Genomic DNA, 24,542 nt, shown 5'->3' with positions numbered 1-24,542 from the left:
TGACTAAACATATTACCATACTATGACTCATTGGCATAACATCTGTTTTAAATCGAAATTCAATTAATAGACTATTTTATGCTGTATTAAAAACATAGTCGGTATAAATGATTCACTTGCCTTAAACTGTCGTTTCTTGAAACATTCAAACGTGAAACATATGTTTTATTGAAATATTTCAACAAATTTTTATGATAAATACAATGAATGTGTATAACCTGTTTAATTCTTACACACACAAATTTTTTTGTCTAAATTTTGATATTGCTCAATGAAACCATGAAAATAGTAATTTTTTTTTGTAAATGACAAACGTTACAACATCAATTTAGAGTGTCAGTTTTTATTCAATTCGTTTTTTTAAATTGAAAATCGTGAATATTATTTATTGTATTTTGAAAAGATTCTTCTATTCTTTTTTTAAAATAAACGTAACATTACTTGTTCAAAGTAACATTTCTTTTCTATAAGTTTTAAATTATTATTATATATTTTATTTATTGGCCATTGTGTTCAAAAAAAGAAGATCCTGTGTAGTGTGTATATCTTTTGCCAATGAATTTTGTATCAATTTTTTTTTTCGTTTTTGTTATCATTATTTTAGAATAGAATCCAATTACATTTAGTGAATTTAACAATTTTCCATTACGAATCAATTTTTTATTCAATAATAATTTAAAGATAGATATATTTTTAAAATTCTATTTTACTCTTTTATTGCACATCAGAATCTAATTTTAATTTTTATTATGTTCTAAAAAATATCCTTGAATTGTGATAAAAAGGAAGGTTTATCCTTTATTGTGCTAATTTAAATCTCGCGAAGTATTTTGTTTAAGGAGAAAAGTAATAGCAAATTTTTGTTCAATTTTGAAACGGCCAAATGTCAAACGATACCAGTTGGAATTAGGCGTATGGAAATAAAAAGCTGCTTATTTCTATTTTCACGTATTTTTTATTGGTCTAAGAAACGGTAATGGGTCAATCTTCACCGATCTGATAAGCAGATGAGACTTTTTTTTTAAAGAAATTTTATTGATTTTAAACATTGCTATCATACTTTTTCTATCGAAAAGTGTTCATGGCTATTTATTTTAATCAATTTTTTTCATGAACTGTTTTTTTCTGGCAAGCATATACCATTATTTTCGCAAATAAATTATCTTTCTTCTGATACCAATTTCAATTGGTTAACAGATCAGTGTAGTTACCTATATTGACTTATCATATAGTATGAAAAGATCTGTTCATATGGTATGAAAAGATCTACACCGATCTAGTAACAAGTCGAAATTGGAATCAGAAGAAAGATAATTTAATTACGAAAATAATGGTATAAGCTTTTCTAAGAAAAAACCGTTCGTGGAAAAAATTAAAATTAATTTAATTAAAAAGTAGCACTTTTTGATAGAAAAACAATGATAGGAGTGTTTAAAAATCAATGAAATTTCAGAAACAATATGTATCATCTGGCTATCAGATGAGTGATGATCGACCTCATACTGTCTCCTGTACTATATAGAAAGTTATCTCGTTTCTGAATGACCTGAAATTAAAATCTATATTGAAATCTTACCTAAGAATGGACGATTTCGTTAGAAATTTAAGTTGGAAGTTTTTTTTCTTGTTTGTATAATATTCGAAAAATAAGATAAGGTGTCAAGGATAATTGTACGTAAAACCTATTATTTTCGGAGTTTTTTCCTAATAAGAATTACAATAATTATTTATTACATTAATTAAACCAATAACAAATATTAATCAGTTAATCTGAATCTGTTAAAAAACTTAACCATATCCATATTTTATAATAAAATACATTTATAATTAAATATTTGAAAATGGAATAATATAATTTCAAGAATCATTGCAAAAGCTATTAATCAATATCAATCGATAATAATATTAATAAATATTATTATTTTTTAAACTTTACAGTTATTCACACGATAGTGTTGATTAGCTTATGTTTACACATACTCATATTTTAAAGTTTTTCAGATATGTTACTTAATGTCCAAGTAAGTAAACGCTAGACTCTCTCTCGCATTATGTAAAAATGCATAAACAAGCGTTACCTTCCAGAATAAAAATACTTGCAGGTATAACGACCAAGTAAAAAAAAATTGTCATCGAGGATATGATAGGATTGTGCAAAACTATGAAAAAGCACTTCAGCTTGTATGGTAGAGCATTGACCTGTCATAGGTTTTGGGTTCGGCTTCCACTTCTGTGTACTTTTCCTCATACCCAGAATTAATGAAAAAAAATTTATAGTTGTAGATTTTGGAATTTAACCATTCAAGAAAGAGTGTACCTGCTATTAACTTACTTTTCTAAACCAGTACTATTTATTATATAATTAACGTTAATAAATTGTTCTTCGTTTGACAGCTAATAGAGTGGTAATGAATTTGGTTAGTGTCAAGTAGATGAACATATCCTGGTTCCCATGGATATGGCACACATTCACGTATACCCAGACACACGCCGCATACCTCACACTGTTACGAGACGAATTCTACCAGTTAGTTTACCATGCGGCTTACCATGGTAAATATACTGGTAGAATTCCTTAAGGAATTTCGTTCCAAAATTAAAAAAATTTGTATTATCATGGTGATTTGATGTTTGCAATTGACTACTTCAAGAATTATATGTGCTGATATTTTAAATATTGTATATTTCTTGTTTTGATTTTCGTATTTGGTAAAAATAAAGTTTACTGGTAAATCGACATTTGATTAACACGTTAGTAGAGAAACTATTGACTTAAGTTCTCTGAGTAAATATAATTGGATATGACTGAGTATGTCACTTTTATAAAGTTTTTTATGCTTCTATCAAGAGAGTATATGGATATTGTAACTGCTGTGATCAAGATAACCAGTTTCTAATAATTTTATAGAAATTTGTTACATGTATGCTATGGCATACCTCTTCTTGAATATGTAGAAAAATTTTACTATGGAAAATTGAATTGTGAGATTGAAGTTTGAAATTACCTTCAACTTCAATAGCTAGAGATTCTGCGATTTGTTTAATTTCAATATAAACAGATGCTCAAGAAAAATTAATTAACGCTTGAAAAATATTTTGGATCTTTTGAAGTTTTCTGCTAGCTTGTGACTACACATACTGTAAAACACAAACAACGAATACAGTAGCTATCAATAATTAAAAAAAAAAAAACGTATTACAAAAGAAATACAATAAATATAGCAGAGAGAATGATTTTGATATTTTGATAATATCAGGTAGAAAAATCGACAATTCATTTAAGCTATTGTAAAAGACAGCATTCAATAATAAATACGATGATAAATATCCAAACATGAATATGAATGCATTTACAAACAATAAATGTTACTGCCAACCAAACCAAACCAATCCAATATCTTTTTCTTATATCCAAAAAATCATTGCCGCCAACATAATATTGAAACTATTATTGTGCGTTAAATGTGTTTTACAAGAAGCACAAGGCTAATATCAACAGTAGCAATATTACAACTGTTATTTTGATTGTATTTCACAGCAGTAGCGCAACAAGGGGGTTATTATCGAAAAATATACACAGCATATGGAGTTTTTTTTTTTAATAGAAAGATATTTTTTATGTATTCTCACAAGCACAATTATTGTTGTTATAATATTATCAAATAGTTTTTAATTTGGATTGTATTGTATTGATTTTGTTCGATTTGTTCGGGTAACATAGTGGCAATAATAGTTTTTGTAATGAAATGAATATCCTGGTAATTATTTGTAACACCAACTTCCAAACAGGTATATCATCTTCAAGAAGTTTTGTTCGTAGCATCAATATTTTTATGCGTTACAAACTTGGGACTAAACTTAGTATTCCTTGATATCTTTCATAATTTATTAGGCTATAAAGGGGCAAGTTTCACCTTCAAATGGCGCCACGAATATCGTAATCGTGCCATTCTAGCTAGACTACAACCATACACAAAATCTCAGGAAAGTCAGTACGGTGACTAATCCGTGATAGCATGAATGCTGTCGGCGATTGAAATGATGCCCACTAAAAATTAATCCTAGGAGCCAGAGAAACTTGAAAGTTCTCTAGCTTTAGATAGTTTTTTATATAGTATTTTTATTTTATTTTTTAAATTAATCGGAATTTCAAATATTTGAAATAAAAATTCTCGTTACCATATCGACAAAAAAATTTGATAATAATTTTTTTTTGATCAAAGTAACGTAAATATATTTTTAAGCATACATTTAATTTGACATTTGACAATATTACAAAATGAAATCATGAACAAAAGTAATTTCAAATTTTAGTATTTTCGTGTTATTTTGCTACCCTTCAAAATTTTTATTTTAGACTATATAAAGAGAATGGATGACGATAAAGAAGATTTGATACATCGTGCTAAAATTGCCGAACAGGCTGAACGTTACGATGATATGGCTGCAGCTATGAAAACCTTAACAGAAACTTGCGTTGAGCTATCGAATGAAGAACGAAATTTATTAAGTATTGCATATAAAAATTTAATTGGCGCCAGACGTTCATCATGGCGTATTATCACATCCATTGAACAGAAAACAGAAGAATCACAACGTAAAAAGCAGATTGCAAAAGAGTATCGTGAAAAAGTTGAAAAAGAACTTCGTGATATTTGTCACGAAGTGTTGGAATTATTGGATAAATATTTAATACCACGTGCAAAGAATGCTGATTCTAAAGTGTTTTATTTAAAAATGAAAGGTGATGATTTTCGGTATTTAGCGGAAGTAGCAACTGGAGAAAATCGTGAAGTTGTATTATTAGAATCACAAAAAGCATATCAAGATGCATTGGAGATATCTAAATCAAAGATGATACCTACACATCCAATACGTTTGGGTTTAGCATTAAATTTTTCAGTTTTTTACTATGAGATTTTAAATGCTCCAGATCGTGCTTGTGAACTAGCGAAACAAGCTTTTGATGATGCTATAGCTGAATTAGACACTCTCAATGAAGATTCGTATAAAGATTCAACTGTTATAATGCAATTATTAAGAGATAATTTAACTTTGTGGACAAGTGATATGAGAGATGGAGTGGAAGAACAAGCTGCCGAAGTTGTAGTCAGTTAATTTTCTTTAATTATATTTTGTGTAATTCAAGGCAAAGTAGTCTTTGTGAAAGTAAGAAAAGATCGAAATTACACGAAAATTATATGATGGGAGAAAATTTACAAAATTATTTAATTGATGTAAAATATGGTGGTTAAATAAAATGGTATTGCTATGTTTACTTTATTATTATTTTTATTTACTCTTCGACCACATTTTCGTAAAGTTTCCTGTTTAAATGAATATTTAAAACTTTTCATATATTGAACTGTACAACTTATTAGGCAATGGTTAAATTTAGCAATTCAATTTTTGATTTGAATTACTTTGAAGAAAAACCAAAAACATAATAGGAAACTAATCTAAAGTGGAAAGGGAATTAAGTCTTTACAATTCATTTGAAAGCCTATTCAACGTTTGAAATTCTTATGTTCATAATTCATTTTGACCGAAAATTGTAAGGATGTACGAGAGCTAGGACAATTTTGGATGAAGGCTTGATTTTTTTTATAGGATTTCTCCAAAACTAGTCAGTGGAAATTTAAAAAAAAAAAAAACTGTTTAAATTAAAGTTGAAACAGTAACAAATTATTAACCCATATGCTCGAATTATTAAGAATGCCCGAGCACGGTAGTGCGTACACAAATTAAAAAGAATATATATTTTCAATTTTGATGGTGAATTATGTTATAACTTGACAATATAAGACGAAAAGTAAGAATACAATTTTTCGATAAGCTGATATCGAAAACTTCTATTCTTATTTTTCATTCATGAAGTTATAACAAAATTCATCATCAAAGTTGAAAATAAGTTAGAAATAATTTCCACCAAAAATCTAATCTTTCCTTGGCGCTCGTACTACCTTAAGATCAATAATACATTGTGTTAATAATTATTTTTTTATTGTTCAATTATTTCAAAAAAAAATTGGAATAACTACAATTAAAGCTTTTTGGGTTTGTATAGACGAGTATTCGAAAAAATAAATATTTTTATTAAAACGATAATATTTCAATTCAGCATAACTTTCGATTGTAGTAATGCGGATTAAAGACAGGTACGCAAGTGAACGGTTTTGAAATTGATTTGAGTCAAATTTTTTGTAGTTTCTACTCTTGAATTATTTGATTTTGTAATTACTGCTTTATAGCGTAGATCGGTATTCATGAATTTCTAGTAATATCCAAATATCTTAAAACAGCTTCTATCACACTATACTTTGTTTTAAAACTGTGATTATAATCGAAAACATAGTAAAATATAGAAAAATAAAGCATATACATGCTTTTCGTGAATCTGCTCGTGACGTAAGGGTATGCTGCAGTAATCAAGTGTACATCAGTTTTATTATAAAAGTACACATACACATTGCAGTATTATTTTTTAAATGCATAAAGTATATCCGTTTGGTCTTAATAGTACACAATTATTATCTTACATGTCAGCATGTATCGAGTTTCTAAAGATTTTTACCAAACCTACAGAGGTTGGTTACCTATTTAAGATCATTCCATCATCTTCGTTAGAAAAATTTTGAAGAAAAGTTCTTGAAATAAGGGCAGTTTTTAAACCCAAAAGACAGCATGATACGAATTATCATTCTCAGTTACGTGTAATTTCGTAAGTACACATCGAGACTCTTCCATAAATGCGAATCAAAAGACGTCAAACACACAATGGATATTTTTGGATATTTTAATATTCTGGTATATTCCAAATTATTAATATAAAGTTCTAATTATACGAATATTTAACTTTTTGAATATACTGTAGCACATTATCTTCCACACTTGGTAAATTAGACGGAGAAAAGGTAATTATCTTATATAATAAATATCTAGGTATATGTAAGATGTGTTAATGATAATTTTACTCTATGGACATTGTAAGTTTATTATCATTGCGCATTTATCCATCATGTAATTACTTAAGGTTTATCTATTTTACACATTACACAATGTGTGGCAGATATAAAGATTGTTGCAAGAATATTGATGACTTTTGAACTCTTAAGTTTATCTTTCAGCTTTTAAACCAAAAGGAGAAGTCCCAAAAATAGTGGTTGATCACTATCGAACTTCTTTACATAGGATTGGATTTGCAATTTTTCTCGGAAATGGCTTTGTATCCAAACAACAACATCTAGTATGTGCAAAAATAAGGCTAAATTTCCGAACAGGCAGCCTTTCTTTCAAATCTTAAAACCTAATGATTGAACATGTGACTTTTACAATAGTGTCACCTTTCTGTAAATGCAACACGACAATTGGAATCATGATTGGAATATTTTCAGATAAAGCCTACTATTTATCTAAAATTGTCCAACTTGAAAACACTACAAATTAATAAATAAGCCAAAGTTTCATATGAAAATTATAATCCTTCGAATAAAGTAGCAAGAAATCTAATTTCAACAATAAATCATTTCTCATATATACCTACCTCCTCCTTTCATTTGAAACAAAAACAAAACATTTTAAATTAATATTTGTTAATATCGTTTGTAAATTTGTGAGTTTTGTGAAAGAAAATATTATAATATTAGATTGTAGAGGTAAGTATACCAGAAATTCTAACTAAAAATATACAGGTGATTTTATATTTATGATAAATATTTGTAAGTATGTATGAAGATGATATTCATTCACTATGTTCTTTGTATGGCGTTAAATAGATTAAAAGGTCATATTGTTGTAAGAAATTAATCCTTATATATTTGAAAATGAATTAACATGTCTAGGGCGCCAACTTTGGCGAAAAGATATATTAGAAGGATTTTTTTAATTTGTGAATACACACTTGAAACTATGTGAGTGGCGTTTTCCTTTTGGCGAATCTACCAAACTTTTCTCTACGATTTTTTTTTTGAAAACTGCGTTTTTAAATGAACATGATGGCGTCATTTTTAAGTTTTAAAAAACGCAGAAACTGTGACCACTTTGTAACATTAATAATTATTAAACCATTTCCCAAAAGTTTACCAAGTACATACTCAAAATAAAAATACTTACGATATGACATGTTCGAGGAGATATAAAATATATTATTGTTTAATAATTATGAATGTTATCAAGAGGTCATAGTGTCCGGAAAATTCACGGCTGCGTTTTTTCTGAACGATAACTCAAATATGACGTCATCATGCTCATTTGGAAACGCATTATTTTCGAAAAAAATTGTAGAGAGAAGCTTGGTAGAAGAAGCCTGAGCATGGGTAGATGAAGTAATGTACTTCACCCGAATGTAGTAAAGTTTAAGAAGACGATATTCAAATAATTTTGTCGGATTAAATACATTAAAAATTGCAATTTCAAGGTTGGAAGATTGAATGAATGATGATGAATTTTGGAAGACGAAACCCAGCTTTATTGAGTGGTAGAGTTTGTAAACTAAAGCGGAATAAATTAATCACTATTTGTATTTCCCAAGAACAATTTTTTCTCTGATCTTTGAAATATTCGAACGTTACCAGACTTTTTCTCAATCCTGTATATGACGAACGATAAGGTATATGGTAGTTTCAAGTTTGTTTTGAAGAGTTTGTTATGTTGTCGTATGTTAACAATCTTCCTTGTTTGCGTATAATGTTTATGATACGTGCGAAAGGAACAACTAAACAGCAATCTAACCTTCTTCTTCATCATGGTATGTTATCATCTACAACATACATGGTATGTGCTATGTTGTCTGTATATATACCTTAAACCATGAAGGAGACAACATGTTATACAGTTATTTATACAACTTGCATTACAAAAGTGTTCCTTGGTGGTCCTGAAGGTATCATTTTGTATTAGTAAAAACGGATATCTTATAACAACGACGAATGTCAATTTAGATAAATTTATTGCACAAAGGTGGGTCCAGAGAAGGAAAATAATTAGGTTACACCACCTAGCAATACATAATAAAGTTGGAATAGCTTGAAGAAATTGAATATATCCAATTTTTATTGAGATTTTCTTAGCTTTTTCTAAAGCATACTCCTAGAGAACATTTTAAAAAATGGGAAATATGCCTTCTAATTTGAATCTACATTCTTCAGTAGCTGTGACCCGAAAAATACAAATGGGTTCTTTTATGATGGAACAAGTTTAGAAATCGAATAGAATTCCATACGAGAGTTGATATCTCGGAGCAATTTCTACGGTCGATACCTCAAAAAGATCATTAAACAGCAAAAGTTTAACCACGATTTATGCATATTTTTTAGAATTTAAGACAAGTTTTGTAATACCTCAAATTGCTTACACGTTTGTGGTGTAAGATATTCACTTAGAGCTTCAACGACATTAAGTGATACTTTCTAGTGAGCCAACTGGTAAAGGGTTATTTTATTATAAGCAAGCATCGATGTTATTTAGCACAAGAGGATGAGTGGAACATACATTTGAAGTAGTTAAATAAATAAATAGCCCAATCGAATAAGATTTTAAATAAAATAGAAAATGTTGAAACGTGTATATCAGTTTCAAAATCATTAAAGGTTTCAGCATCACTAACATATTGCAGAATTTATTGCCCTGCAATTTTCCTAAGTGCCTGTATTGATTTCGAAGCATAAACTTTTTTTTGATGAAATTAATTTTCCGAGGCTTTTGCAAATGAGCAATTTTCAAATAGTATTTAATGAGCATATCCAATGGATCAATGGTCATATAATGAATATGCTTACATTGAATTTGGCTTTGCCCAGGACGACATTGATATCCTGATCAAAAATTCAAATGTGTGAAACCCTCTAAAATCATTCATTTCGGAATAGCAGCCTTTTAAATATCCAACATTTAATGCTCAATAATAACGTAGATAAGGGCCAGAATCGTCATGCAATTCGTTTTAGGTTTACACTTTAAATGGTTTTAGGTATTCCAAAGCTGGAATGCCAAATGGACCTTTCAGACCCAATACAGCATTTTCTGTAGTTTTTTTTTATTCCTGCGTAAATAATTCAATCTCTTTCTTATTTCTGGATGAAAATTGTGGAGATTTTTTAATTTGCATTATAGACGTATTATATTGAAATTCTCTAGGATGATCTTCGTGGAGTTGATTTGAATTTTGTTTAACAAATCTTTTTATTTGTTTATGCAGAACTAATAAAAAATACTCCCTTAATAATGCGTCTCAAAACGGAGATGTTTTTGAAGAGAACTTTTGCACGTATATACGTAATTATTGAACATTCAACGCATAAAATTGCGTATTTGGTTTCATTAATCTATTTATAATTCAAAAACTAATGCTCGCCCATTTGGACTTTGGATCAGGATGATAATATCGTTTCAAATTATAACCAAAAGCAAAATCCCATATTAAATGCGGCGCATCCTTTCTTTTTAAAGGCTTATTTCATTGGACTAAAAAGTAATAGTAATAATATATGAGCATATATGAATGTAGATTCTAACAAATGCTCCATCTTCTTATTCATATGTACAATATTTTGCTTGTATTATACATAAATGAAATATTATGTTGATAACTTTGTTTTGTTTATGTTATTTGTTATATTATAATCATTATTCCTATATATTATCTTTTTAGGATTCAATATGAAAATATGTAGAGGGAAAAATGCATTTACCTATTTATCTACAAACATATAAGAAATACCTGAGCATAAATATATCATATATTATTAAATTCACTTGAAATTTATCTCATAATAATAATACAATTATCTATATGTATATTAACCTGTTTGAGAAAATTGTTAAGTGTTTCATAACATCATGACGCTCTAAATTCAAACACTTGTATATATTATTCGAACCATATCGGAAATCTGAGAATGGCAAAAACACGGAAATTTATGCCTTACAATTTTTTTGAATTTTGGGGTCTCAAACAAACTTTCAGATAATCACACGTGTTTCTGCAATTACCATTTTCTCACTTCACAGAGGTAGTTGAAATGTATTTCACCGCTTCGTAAAATCATGAGAAATTGCGTGGATAACAAATTGAAATTCTTTTTTGATATTTTTATTCTCAACCTGTTTTGAATTCTTAATTTTATTCGGAGACACGAAATATTTTTGTTAACATAAAAAATTTGATGTGCTTTCTTACTTAAGTTTTTTATTCACCATTACGTTAAATCTGTAATCATCGGGTTAAATGTGGTAAAGCCGCCAAACGAAGCAGTTCTAGAAATACACTCTTGTTTTTCGATACGTTAGCCACTCTAATATATTGAAAATCTTTCTTCATACCAATCAAAAGTCATACCCAAGACAGAACCAAGAAGATCACCCTGGCATATGTATGTAATTAGAATTTGTAATATACTACCAATTGAATGTAAATAATGATTAAATAAGTATATTTAAAATTGAATTGTTGAATAAATATCATTTAGCCCTTTCTGACCCCCCCTCTCAGAGAATAACAAGTATCACATTTACAATTATGACTAAGCTAAGGAAAAACAATAACCAAAAAAAGGGAATGTTTTTTGTATGTTATAAATATTAAAATATATATTCATACATATAAATAAGTATAAATAAATTGGGCGGTTAATATAATATACAAATAAATAAACTGTTTATAGTTGTAAAAAATAGAATTTTACTCGATTTAGCCAAAGGAAAAAGTTAGTACTCAATAAAATAATAATGTAAATCACGATTAAATCTTTAAAAAAATTTGAGGCAATGAAAAGTAGTATGTGTTAAAAGTTTGATTCAGAGTTTACAAATGAAATATATTTTACTATTTAAAATTACCATACAGGTAAAGTAACCTTCAAGTTAATTATATAAATAAATTTTGATAAGATTTAAGATACAAATAATATTCAATAATAATAATAAAATAAATTTTTATTTACGATTTAATCAAATTCGAATTGAACTACGATTATATGTAAAATATTTACTTGTTTATTTGAAATTTTATCAAACTTGTTGTTCAATACAACAAGTAAATATAAAATGTGTATTTAGATAGACTATTTTGTTTTTAAAATTGATAAATAAGGTAATGTTTAAAGAAAAATAAGTTAAAATGTGTTTTGTATTTTGTACAATATTTTTAATTTTAGTTCATGAGCTGGTTTGTAATTTTTGTTATAATGTATTTTTCAGAAACGCACTCAAAATAGATCTGAGGAAATACTTCAATTAAACTTTTCTTATGTCTGTACTCTTTAAAGTCTTTGGAGGCCGTTGTTGGTATTTATCACATTCAAAAGTTGTTTCAACCTAGCTCCTATTTTGATATTTCTACTGATTGGCATATTAGTCATGTGAGGATTAAGGCATTTTTCAACAGCCAATAATGAAACCTTATTAAAACAAACATATTGGTAAATAGTTGAGAAACAGTCTGCTTACCTTATATTCCCAATTTTGACATATGTAAAGGCTTTGGTAAGCCCAGTTGTAGCTACATAAAACTGTAATTTAGGACACTACGCTCAGGAGCAATCAGAGCAGATCTTAAAAGTAGAGGGTCCCATACAACATGAAAAACTGTTATCATTTAGCCTAGTGACTCCAGATTACCAACGAGTTACATACTTCTCTCGAGACTAAAATAGTCAGAATAATACTTTGCAATTGACTAACTCGTGCTCATAATGACCAGATTTTATACAAAACCTAGACTTTTAATTTAAAAAAAAGTTGATGTGAGTTTATGAGAGCTGTATGTAAAGTATAAAAATCGTCATATCTTGGAATCCAGGACAAATGGATTGTATTGGTTAAAGTTTGTTTAAAGAAGTTAAAAAAAAAATTTTGGATCTTGGGTTCGTAGGATCCACCTTGTAAACCGTAAGACATACAACAAATGGCTTATAAAACTTACTGCCTCCACTTTAAGATAAAGCGTAGACAATACTATTTCAAAACCACTATTTGTATTAGAAAAGTGTGAACTTTTTAATACTCAAAAATCTCAACCACCGTTTAGAGTATAATATGCGAACATGAAGTTTTGTTAAGCAATATTATGTTATTTATTTCAATCACTTGTACAGGTAGGTGTGAAACGTTAATCTTGCAAGTAATCGAATATTATATGTATGTAAACTATCACATTTTTATGGTTGAAATAATTAATAGTTATGAAATTTGTGATAATGTATCAACAAATCAAGATGTTCCAAGCTGGCAGCAATATAATATTCGTTCAAACCGAAATTAATACAATTACCCGACTCTCTAAATACGACAGGCAATATTTTACTGGTTGCAGATATGAAGAATTCTTACTCCAGCATCTACACAAGTTAAAAAATACCAGTTGGAAGGAAATATTTTCTGTGTTCTATAAAATATTTACTTGCTATACTTTAAATTTTAAGCTGTTACATACTTACTTTCTTGGCTAAAGTTTTGAGATAGTTGCATTACAGAAGTATAACACTGTCAGTTTTAAAGGAGCTAAAAAAACAATACACTCTACTTACCTGAATAATTTTGCCAAAATGCTGCACCACTGCTCATAATATCTAAACCAGAATAATTACTCCATGCTTTCGAATCATTTGGCATTGATGTAACTGGATTATTGATATTATCACGTGTATTCGGTGTACTACATGGAACATATTGTTGTGAACTAACATGCGAACTGGATTGTGCTGATGATCCTTGTGGAGGAGGGCTTTCTGTGGACGATCTTCGTTGCGGTTGTTGACTTTGTTGATTAACTGATTGTTGTTGATCTTGTCGTTCTGGTGTTGATGTTGAATTTCTTGATTGACTTGATTGTTGCTGTTGTTCACGTTGTTGCTGCTGTTGTTCACGTTGTTGTTGTTTTTGTTTTTGTTGCTCGTTACTTATGTTTTCTATATTAAATTAAAAAAAATATATTAATATTTGCTCTTGTTTAAATAAATATAAATAAAAGTAATTTAAAACAAGCCATGAATTGGAAAGATATGCCATTTGTGTTTATACAGTGTGTCGCATTTAAGATAAAGACACCCTCACACTTTCGTCATTTATTGGAATATCGATTTGAAAATTTACACAGTCATACAGGGGGATGGGTCACATTTTTGAAGATATTCAACCAAAACCTGAACCTAAAACTGAGCCTACTACAAATTGACAAATGGGTCAAATTCTTAAAATTTGGTCTAGCGCCAGAGATGGTTAAATGGCTACCAACTCTTACAATTTCAGATATCCTTACAGAAAATAATCCATGGATGTGATATCACAAAATTCGAAGCATTAGTTTGGCGTAGATCTATTTATAGTGAAATGGTAAAATATTCTGATTGCAAACCATCTGTTATAGCCCAAATCCCTTGTCATTTAAGATGTATGAAATGATACGCGAAAAATTACCTCATTACAATTTAATTTGTTTTATGGGTTTAATTTCGTTTTAAAAATTGTGCCATAACAAATACGCCCATTACTAGAACTTTCCACAGTAATTAAAACAAAACTGTCTTTATTTGAAAACCTGCGCAAAAATTTCTGGAAAAAACCTAGCTAAAAGAACGAAATAATAATTCAGGTTCTCATTAATTTCTTTAATAGGTGTTTCGTAATCATACGTTTAAAAAAGATTCTCTTTAGCTTTCAATCAACTTCGCATGGGACCTTAATGCAAAATAGTTCGGTATTAAACTTTTATAATATTAAGGCAAATTGAGGCCTGACCTAGCCACTCATACTATTTCCCTAGACTAATAATTCATATATCGAAGTAGTTCTCAAGGTTTTTGAAAATTGGTTTAAAATAAAAATATTTTAAATAATATGAATTTGGTAAAAACTCCGATCCGACTCAACCATGAACAACCTTTTAAATATAAAAGACATCTTTAGCGATTATTATAATTAACTCTGCTAGTAGCAATCAAAACAAAAAGTTTATTATATAATGTTGGCATGTAATGAATGCAATCATACTGGTTGGTTATGGTGTATTTTAAAGTTGCAACTTTATTCACTTAAACATTTTCATTAATACTTTGTAAGAAGTCAGAAGTAAGAATGTAAAACTGTAAGTAATGGAAAACATTATGATGAATTAACTATAAATTCCCCGCGGTAATTTCAACATATGACAGATCAAGGAAAAGAGATATATTAAAATAATATATCTAGGTATAAATGAAACATTATTCGTCAGTAGCATAAAATTGTATGAATGGGTTATAAATATCCTGCAGGTAATTTTTGTGCTATACAGTATACATTATTTTATTTTTATTCTTTAAATTTTATTTTCAAGACATTACCGTAACCTAATATGAAATGCTAAAAGATTTGTATTTCTTTTCACAAAAACTATCAAAAGAAATCTTTTATTCAAAAGAAAAATTAAATAATTCAAATACTGGAATATAACAAGTTTTTTAAAAATTTTTCTTCCAACCTTGAATTTATCATAATTAAATTAATATCGTATGACCCGTACTACTATAATTTTAGAACATGTTTAACAAATAACACAATTATCACATAATTGTTGTATAAAATTATGATAATGTCTAATTAACCATTAACTACCCAACATACGGACAATATGAAATAAAATTTCTATTATTTTTAGTCCCGACTGCGCGACTCAAAAGAGGGATAATGTTTTTATCAGTGTATGTATGTACGGCGAACTATGTTTAGTGAGATATCATTGAAATAGACAAATCGCTTGTCGTATGAATAATTATAAACGCTTTTGGTCTCTAGATAGTACCACAAAAGACCAAACATGCGTAGAGTGAAAATGAAAATCGGTAAACTATGTTAAGTGGGCTATCAGTGAATATGTATTGGAAAATCCTAACTAAAAAGTGTAAAATTAAATAAAATATGTACAAAAAATCATAAAACCTGCCCGCGTTAAATAAAAACTGAAAAAAAGTCCAAAAGTTTACATAGTGGGACCATAGGTTATAACAAACGGGACCCTTTAATGGGCTTATTGAATGCTTGGTATGAAAACTACTGAACTGGTTTTCTTCTCTTCAGTTTTTATTTTCACGCTGTCAGGTTTTTTTTGCTTTTGTAGGGCTACATCAAGTAATATAGATATTTCAGTTTTTCGGCCGTGAACCTACACTCGAATATATGAAAACCGAACTTTTTGTTTTCTTCTTTTAATACGCAATATTGCCATTCTTTAAAACAAATACGGCAGATAAAAGAAATTCTTCGAAAGAAACGAAAATGAATAAAGTTAGTTTCTTCAAATTCAATATAGGCTAGGGCAATACTGTTGTTATTTCAACCGTTCTTAAAAAAAACAAAGAAGTTTTATGTCGTTATGGGCTTAGGGTAGAAGAAAATATGGAGATCGAAAACTGATTTTGAGGAAAGCGCGTGGGACAAAAAAAAAACAAAAAAAATTGGTCCCCAATATAAATAATAACTTTATGCAATTAAAAGAGCATGATTTTTGTGTTTTTTAAAAGCATAATTAGAAAATGGTCCCCCATTCATTAAATATCATAATCGAAAATACTCATTCCTATTTTCTAAAATTTTCGATAAAATCTAGTGTGAATTTAACGGGTTCTTAAAACATTTTGTCCTTCTATTAAAAATAATAATTTCAACAAAATAACCTAATCATTCATAATTACAAGTATAAACACGTTTTTCTATACAACAAAACTCTTTGTTTATGTTCGCCGGCCGTCGGGAACTTACACAAACGTGTTGGGAAAAACTTAAAAACAATTTTTTGTGAATATAATAATAAAATAAATAAACATTGTATGTGCGCCACTGTATTAAAACATAAACATAGAAAATGACTAGTCAAAACAAAATATTAATATTATTAAACAACAATAATTATATAGTACAAATCTTAGAAGTTTTCATTGAAGATTTCATTCAAAATTATAGTATTTAAGATGTTTGTATTTGGCAGGAAGAATTATGTACATTATAATAATAATAATAATAATATGTATATTTATAGGGGGATATTTAATGATTGACGTCTCGACGCTCTCGATACGGGTTTCATAAAACGTCACTTTCAGTCAATATACAAACATAAATATGGTAGGTATTATGTACGAACGCCTACGTACTTCTTCAACACTCAAATAAAGATACTACTCCTGTTATCGAGTTTATATACGAAGTTATATAAATGTTATAATCTTAAACATTACTTTTCAAATTTTGACATAATGAAAACTATTTATTCTTTTCATTTATGAAAGTTTGGTTAACTAATTTATTAAATTGTTTAATTTTGTTATAATTATTATTGGATTATGTTTTAGTCAGTTTAAGTTTCGTCAAGGAAATTACAAGAAACTATACAAATAAAAATATCAATACTTTAATCAAATAAGGTCTTTAGCCGGGTATTGTTTGTTGGTAATTTGAAATTGGTTGGAAATTTGAGGTTTTAAAGTTGTGGAGGTTTTTTATTAGAAATTTCTCCTGTACAAAAATTTGCATAGTCGAAAATTGCTTTTTCACGGAATCTGAAACACTCAACAACTTTAAGTTTATCACACATTTAAAGAACTTCAAAGAGCGTGTTCTGTGTCGTCCCTTGGTCTAGGGACGTTCCTTAGTCTAGACGCTTGGAGCTCAATCGAATTTGTTTTAAACTCTTTAATTAATTTTTCATTTCGATCTTGAAAATTCAGGCAATTAAAAATATTTAAAACCTGCCTTTGATAATACATAAGCTACTTGAGTGAACAAAGAAGTAATGTTTTCAACAAAACTGTCCGCCGGTATCATATATCATGTATCATATATCATATATAGTCAATGGTTTGAGTATTTCAAAATAATGAAACATAAATATTTTGACCGCATGTTAATATCATTCTAATATTAGCAATATTTAAAGAAAAATTAATTTAATCTAGTCATGGTTGTGCATCACTGTATGAAGTCCATGATGCGATTGAGCCTAACAAGATTTTCTTTTTTTCCTTTACAATTTTTTAAGTTTTGCTAAAATTACATCATAAATAAGCATTTTTCATACTTACCGCTTATAAGTCGCAACGATTCAGTACCAGCTGGTGTACTTTTTAAAGCATCTTCTAATTGAGTTTTTCGTTTCATTTCAATTTCCAGTTGATCTTGAATTCGCTTTCGTATTTTTCGCTCTTTTCGTAATCGTTTTTGATATAATACTGAAACAACAAAAATAATATTTTAATCGATTTGTAAACTTTTTCTATAATATTTCGGCAATTTTTTATTTTAAATATGATTGGTTATTGATGTATTTTATGAATATTTGGATGAAAAAATTTTGCCTAATTTTTTTTATATTATGGAAAGCACCATCTAGAGTATTAAAGCACCTGTATCTTGTGTTTATATAAATGAACTTGCAGCAGTTTGAGCTTATTGAGTAACCGCTTGAAAGCACAACAATCACCTTAGCCACATTTAAAATGAAATGGCTAATGAATTTTGAATAGTAACGCCATTATTTAATGATCAATAAAAGTAACAATTATAAATTTTATGTCTAAAATAAATTATTCAAAATCTAAGAATAATTATTCCTTAGGTATACGAGAACGAATACAATCAATATCCGTTTGATGTGTATTGAGGAAGAACAGGTGATATTTTGTTACAAAATATAAAAATAAATTCAATTTTTATTGTAAAGTTTAAAATCACATATTGCACGTCTATAAGAAAAGTGTAATTATCTTAAAAAATAATAAATTATATTTTTAATTTGTAGATACGTTTTATTAATTAGTTTCAATTTTTTTTTTTTAATTTCCGATACACCTTAATAAACGTATCCATATATATCCATCTATCTTTAAAAACAATAATAATTACTATTAAAGTTTATTGTATAAATTTCTTAGTATAGATATAGACCGGAGAAAAGAAGCCGTAATGGATATGACTCTTAGTAATCACACCAATAACTTCCTGATAAGCAAATATTTTTCTTTGTAGAGAAAATATATAAAAATTTATTTTCTACACGATTGTAAACCTCGATACCCTAAAAATCTCCATAAATTAATAAATTTTTTCACCCCTTCTCCTCAGAGCCTAAAACCCCTTTTACTTAACATACTTTTTTACCTGGATCAACCTTTTTTATAGTCTTTTGTTTGTTTAGTACAATATGACGTAATGCCTAATGACTTTACCTATAATAGTTACATTTTAAACTTAGACATTTCAATTTTACATTTTAGTTATTTTATTATTTTATAAACAGATTTACCACAGCCAGCATTTGTGTTTGAATGTTTTATTTGACGCCTTTACTCATACTATCACTTTCTATACTACCATAACAGCATAAATCATAAAAAAAACTCCGTTCATTAGCCTTGCCCAAAAGTAAGACAGGTCGTGGCACACTAGGACTTGATTCATTAGCTAAGGCAAAAATTTGAGTACGATTTGGTAAATCAAAGTTTGATTTATTATTAACTAGTTTGGAACAACACCTGGAAAATAATGCCGGTCCAACATCGATTTCGTAGTCTTGCTTGGCACGTCATACCTGAGTGGTACATAAGGAAGAATTAACCGTCTATTTGAGTGTGCTGCTGTAATCAAAGAACGTTTAAAATGATCGATAAAAGTCAAGAAATCACATATGCGGAAACGGAACTCGTCCACACACAAACACACATCGCGAACGCTTTCACATGAACATACACACACATTGTTTTTCAATTACGAACATCGCAGTTATTTCAAGCTGTCTAATTTTTCTTTCTTTCAATTTTTGGGCTAAAACCAATAACTTTCGTTCATAAAATTGAAAAAATACATTTTTTTATTATAAATTCATAAAATAAAAGAACAATACAAATAATGATTACCATCAATCTATTGTTGTGAACTCGCCCCCTACTGGCAATAAACATTAGGCGGCTAAGATGTTCACAATAGGAGGTCTTACTTTACCGCCACTGACTCTTTAATACACATATATGTATAAATGAGTGTATCTGGTGATCTGCAAAGTGTATATATGTGTTTGTACGAACCTGGTTCGACAAACTACTAATTATAACTCCACAACAATACTCATTACTGAAGTTTATTAATCAATGTGTTCAATAGTGTACCTATCTTATAAATTGTAGAATGTAAACTATTCAAAGTTGAGTATGAAATAACCGATGAGTATAAAAACTTTTCATAATCTATAGATCCTTATCTTTGAATTAAATAACTTACTTTATCAGTTAAATGCATTGGGCTCTAACTCATATTACGTTTGATGTTTTCCGAAAACGCTTAATTTAAAATAGTAAAAATTGAATTCAAATCATCATTCAAAATTTAAAGAATACCATTCTGGTGAAGTTTTGAGTTAGGGATTTGGGCAACTCGAAAAGGTAAATTTCACATTCACCGATTTCAGAATGTCAATTCTGTGATTTTTGACTTTTATCAACAAGTCATATTTTTGAAATGAGCTTTAAGTACCCAAAAAGGAATAAACATTTAAGTTGGTGATAAATTTCTCGTTGCTATATATAGGAATCCAATCAAAGATTCATGTCATGCTCAACTACTATTAAATAAAATTTCCGATTTCTGATACCATGAATAAAATATAGGCAATAGAATGATACAAAAGTTTTGAAGTACCAAAATCATTCGCATACAATCTAAAAAATTATAAAATTTTTGCCTGTAATTTTTTCCGCTCCTTCCAAAGAGAGAATATAATTTAATCTATTGTCAAACCAGTATGTCGTATTTTCCCAAGGGCCGATTCCATATAAGTCCATAGGTAAATTTTTGTGTGCATTCTTTTCAATTTTATATCAAGTAAAATAAAATAACTATTTAGTGTCATTTTTTATTTGTCTTTATAAAATTAAATTTCTCAAAAACTACATTCAACCGATTTAATAATTTGTTGTTCTACAAACTTTCTTCTGAATAGAGTGAAAAAGTATTAAACTTAAAAATGAATTAAAAAAAAAAAAAAAACAATTAGTTTTAAAAACGTATATATTTTATTGAAAATAACCATATAAAAACGACATTTATTTATAAAAATTTCAATTAATAATATTGAATCAAAATCAATAAACCCTAGGTATTGACTACCATCACACAAACATTAAAAATAATTACATTAAAAAATTATTATTTATGTTATATATGAGTCAATACCAACCATAAATATATATAAATATGTAAATATAGGGTGTTTCAGAATTGTACGGCACTATTTTAGAAATGTGTAGTAATGTGAAGCATAATGTTATATATTTAACAAAACATCTTTCGTGAGAAAATTGTTTTAAGAGATCATCGTTTGGTTGAATGCACCTTTCAGTATAGCGAATCCATTCTTCCTTTCCATTTCGAAGACTATTTGATAATTACTGCGACTTCGAAGATCTGATTCCTAAGCTATTCTTGCAGCCAATTGGAGAAGAATACACATTTATTTGATACTTTCGTTTATTTGAGCGTTTATTTTACTCTAAAGAAAATAATTTAATAATGCTGCCTGTACAATTCCAAAACATCTTGTATAATAAATAATAATAATAAGTTTTATAAAACAATAATCAATAATTATATCCAAGGTTTTATAATATAATGCATATAAATAAAATATCAGAACAAAATATAAAATAAAACTAATATTAACAAAAAAAAAGTAGGTATATACTATTTTCAATATATACGTATACTTATACAGTCTTCTTTTTATTTTATATATATGTATAAAATAAAATACAATATATGTATGTACATATAATAATGTCTTGACTGTGAATATTGACCACCACCGCTAGGCTAGGAGTAGTCGCACTTCAAAACTAATTTCCCTAACGGCGGCAAACCTATACATCAATTCATATAAAATAATAATATATCCATATAAAATAATACATTTATATACATAAATTATTATTATACATTATGGTTCACACAAATGGTGACTAAAGGTTTTGATATCAAAATAATAATAAATAAAGCAATAAAATAAACAATTTAAAAAAAAGTCATAAACCCGAATAAAAGTTAAGAGTTAAATAAAAATCTGAAAAGAAAGAAACAAGTAGAGTAGTTTACATAGAAACTGTCATAATCGGGGCCCATTAAAATAAAGGCCGGCTCAAATTTTCCCATTAATAGGCCCCCGTCTGCTTTAGCCGTAATGAAAACTACTGGACTTGTTTTTTTTTTTATTTATTTTGTTTTTAGTCAATAAAAAATATTCTTATTATACTATATTAAAATTTTTAATCCAATTTATCATTCCTAATTAAATTTAAACATATAACTTATATATATTTTTGGAATCCTCTATTGGTTTTCTTTATTTTGATACCCTGCTTGTGATGTGATAATGTTTATACCATGTATATATGAAATATATATAGTATATTAAGTTTAGTCCCAAGTTTGTAACGCTTAAAAATAATGATGCTAGGAAAAAAATTTTGTCATAGGTGTTCATAAAATCACCTAATTAGTCCATTTACCGTTGTCCGCCCGCCCGTCTGTGGACACGATAACTCAAAAACGAAAAAAAATATCGAGCTGAAATTTTTACAGCATACTCGTAAAAAGACGTAAAAAGTGAGGTCAAGTTCGTAAATGAGCATCATAGGTCAACTGGGTCTTGGGTCCGTATAACCCATCTTGTAAACCGTTAGAGATAGAACAAAAGTTTAAATGAAAAAAATGTTCCTTATTAAAAATTAAACAACTTTTGTTTGAAACATTTTTTCGTAAACATCTCTGTTTACCCGTGAGGGCGCCAATTAGGCGAAAATTTTATAATATGTACTATACTTGATTATCAGTTATGTATGTGTCACTTGTATGTATGTGTTATGTGATAAAGAAATCAACACTGACTATGCATGGTATTTCAACAAATAACTCAGTCAATTGTTTGTTTCCACTTGTTTTAAATTAACTTATTACTATTTGCTCCAAAATTGTCTTTTGGTTTTTCAAAAACCAATCTAAGAACATTTTTGAGACAAATATAATGATACTATGAATAGTGAAATCTATTTGGCCGTTTGGAAGATACGAGTTTACACAGAAATTTACAAATAAAGATACAGACATACATGCATACAAAATACTCGCGAAAAACATGACCAATTCTTGACAGTCGGATAAAAATTAACCAAGTAGGAAATATTCGCAATTGAAATAACCCCAGAAACGAAAGCTTCGAAGCTTAGAATCTTGAAGTAACGAAACAATAAATTCAAACTAATATTTATGAAGTGTACGTTTAGTAATTTTAACTCATTTTAATCATAGATCCTTAAAAAGGCGGATAAAGTTATAATTTATATTCTTTATATAAAAAATACAAATCAGGAGTATTAGTCAAATTATACTTGGCCAAAAGTTAGTAACGCTTAATGATATTAGTGGGACGAAAACACATACCCTTGAAGTTGAAATTTTTATAGTAGATAGGTCGATTAGGTTATAGATTTGTAGGCATGTTCCTCATAAAAAAGTACTGAAGCCTTACTGAGGAATATATCTTAAATGAAACATTTTTGTAATCAACAATTTCCCAGAAAGACGCAAATGAGAGGCAATTTCCGTTTCCATTTTCCTCAAAACTATGAGGCTTACAGGTGGCTCCGAAAAGTGGATTATTAGAATTCCATGCTAAGCTCATTCGACAATATTAAGGGAAAACTTTGCTTCAAAGCATATGGATTCTAAAAATAGAAAATTTTACCAGATAATTCATTCGAAAACCAAAAGTGTTGTCTTTTATAAATACGAATGTAAGAACTGTTATTCAACACTATCTATTTAGAGTATTTCAACAAATAATTCAATCAATGTTATTTTAACTGGTTTTTACTTAATTTTGTTTTGGGTTGTCTTATTTTGGATAGCGCTCTAATTTACCATAGTCTTCAGTTCTCTATGTTTTTGTACGAAGAACTCGAAATCCAAATCCTAAAAGCTATTTTTATAGAATAGTCCACTTCCAAACCTAACGTTATAACAAGCATGTGATACTTATATCGTAAAAACATTATGGATATAAATATAAAAGAATCCCGACCAGTAGTGGTTTCTGCAACTTTATTCGTGCATGCTATTGATATAAATTGATGGAAATTACCTGCAATTCCTGTTGGATTGTTTTCATATGTACATTTTTAAGGATACTTACTAAAAGAGTTCTTTCCTTCCAGACAAGTATTCTTAGGATTAACACATAACTTTTAACCTTTCGACTTTATGGCTCTATTACAGGAGCTATTTTATCAAAAGATACATTTCTTTGTCGGAATTTTCAAGTCAAAGTTTCAAAAATAAGCATGTAAGAAATTGGATACTGTATATCAAGCAAAATCTCTATTATTTTGACTTTTCCTCTTTGAAATATAATCATTTCATTGTTTTGATGGTGGAAGCGCAATGAAATAGTTGTAATTAGATATTTTTGATATAATAATTAGATGTTGACTTTTCACCTAATATTTGTATTTTTACGAATGTATTTACGTGCA

At 28.3% G+C, this 24,542-nt stretch overlaps 2 protein-coding genes across 2 annotated transcripts in view; one reads left to right on the top strand and one right to left on the bottom strand.

The window, feature by feature from the left end:
• Positions 1-19,989, bottom strand: part of LOC123296090 — a 39,583-nt gene extending 19,594 nt beyond the window's left edge. Inside the window, exons 1-3 of the mRNA XM_044877551.1 lie at positions 19,961-19,989; positions 19,315-19,499; positions 18,051-18,197 (exon numbers count right to left, since the gene is read on the bottom strand). Of these exons, the coding sequence (XP_044733486.1) occupies positions 18,051-18,197; positions 19,315-19,499; positions 19,961-19,989 (361 nt within the window). The remainder of the gene's footprint in view (positions 1-18,050; positions 18,198-19,314; positions 19,500-19,960) is intronic.
• Positions 4,274-5,278, top strand: LOC123294738 (14-3-3 protein zeta-like). Its single transcript, XM_044875869.1, has one exon. The coding sequence runs from the start codon at positions 4,372-4,374 to the stop codon at positions 5,116-5,118; it is 747 nt and encodes a 248-aa protein (XP_044731804.1). The 5' UTR covers positions 4,274-4,371; the 3' UTR covers positions 5,119-5,278.
• Positions 19,990-24,542: the final 4,553 nt, after the last annotated feature.

Source organism: Chrysoperla carnea, chromosome 3, assembly GCF_905475395.1.
Source record: "Chrysoperla carnea chromosome 3, inChrCarn1.1, whole genome shotgun sequence".
NCBI classification, from domain to species: domain Eukaryota; kingdom Metazoa; phylum Arthropoda; class Insecta; order Neuroptera; family Chrysopidae; genus Chrysoperla; species Chrysoperla carnea.
This window is presented reverse-complemented; position numbering and strand designations above follow the sequence as displayed.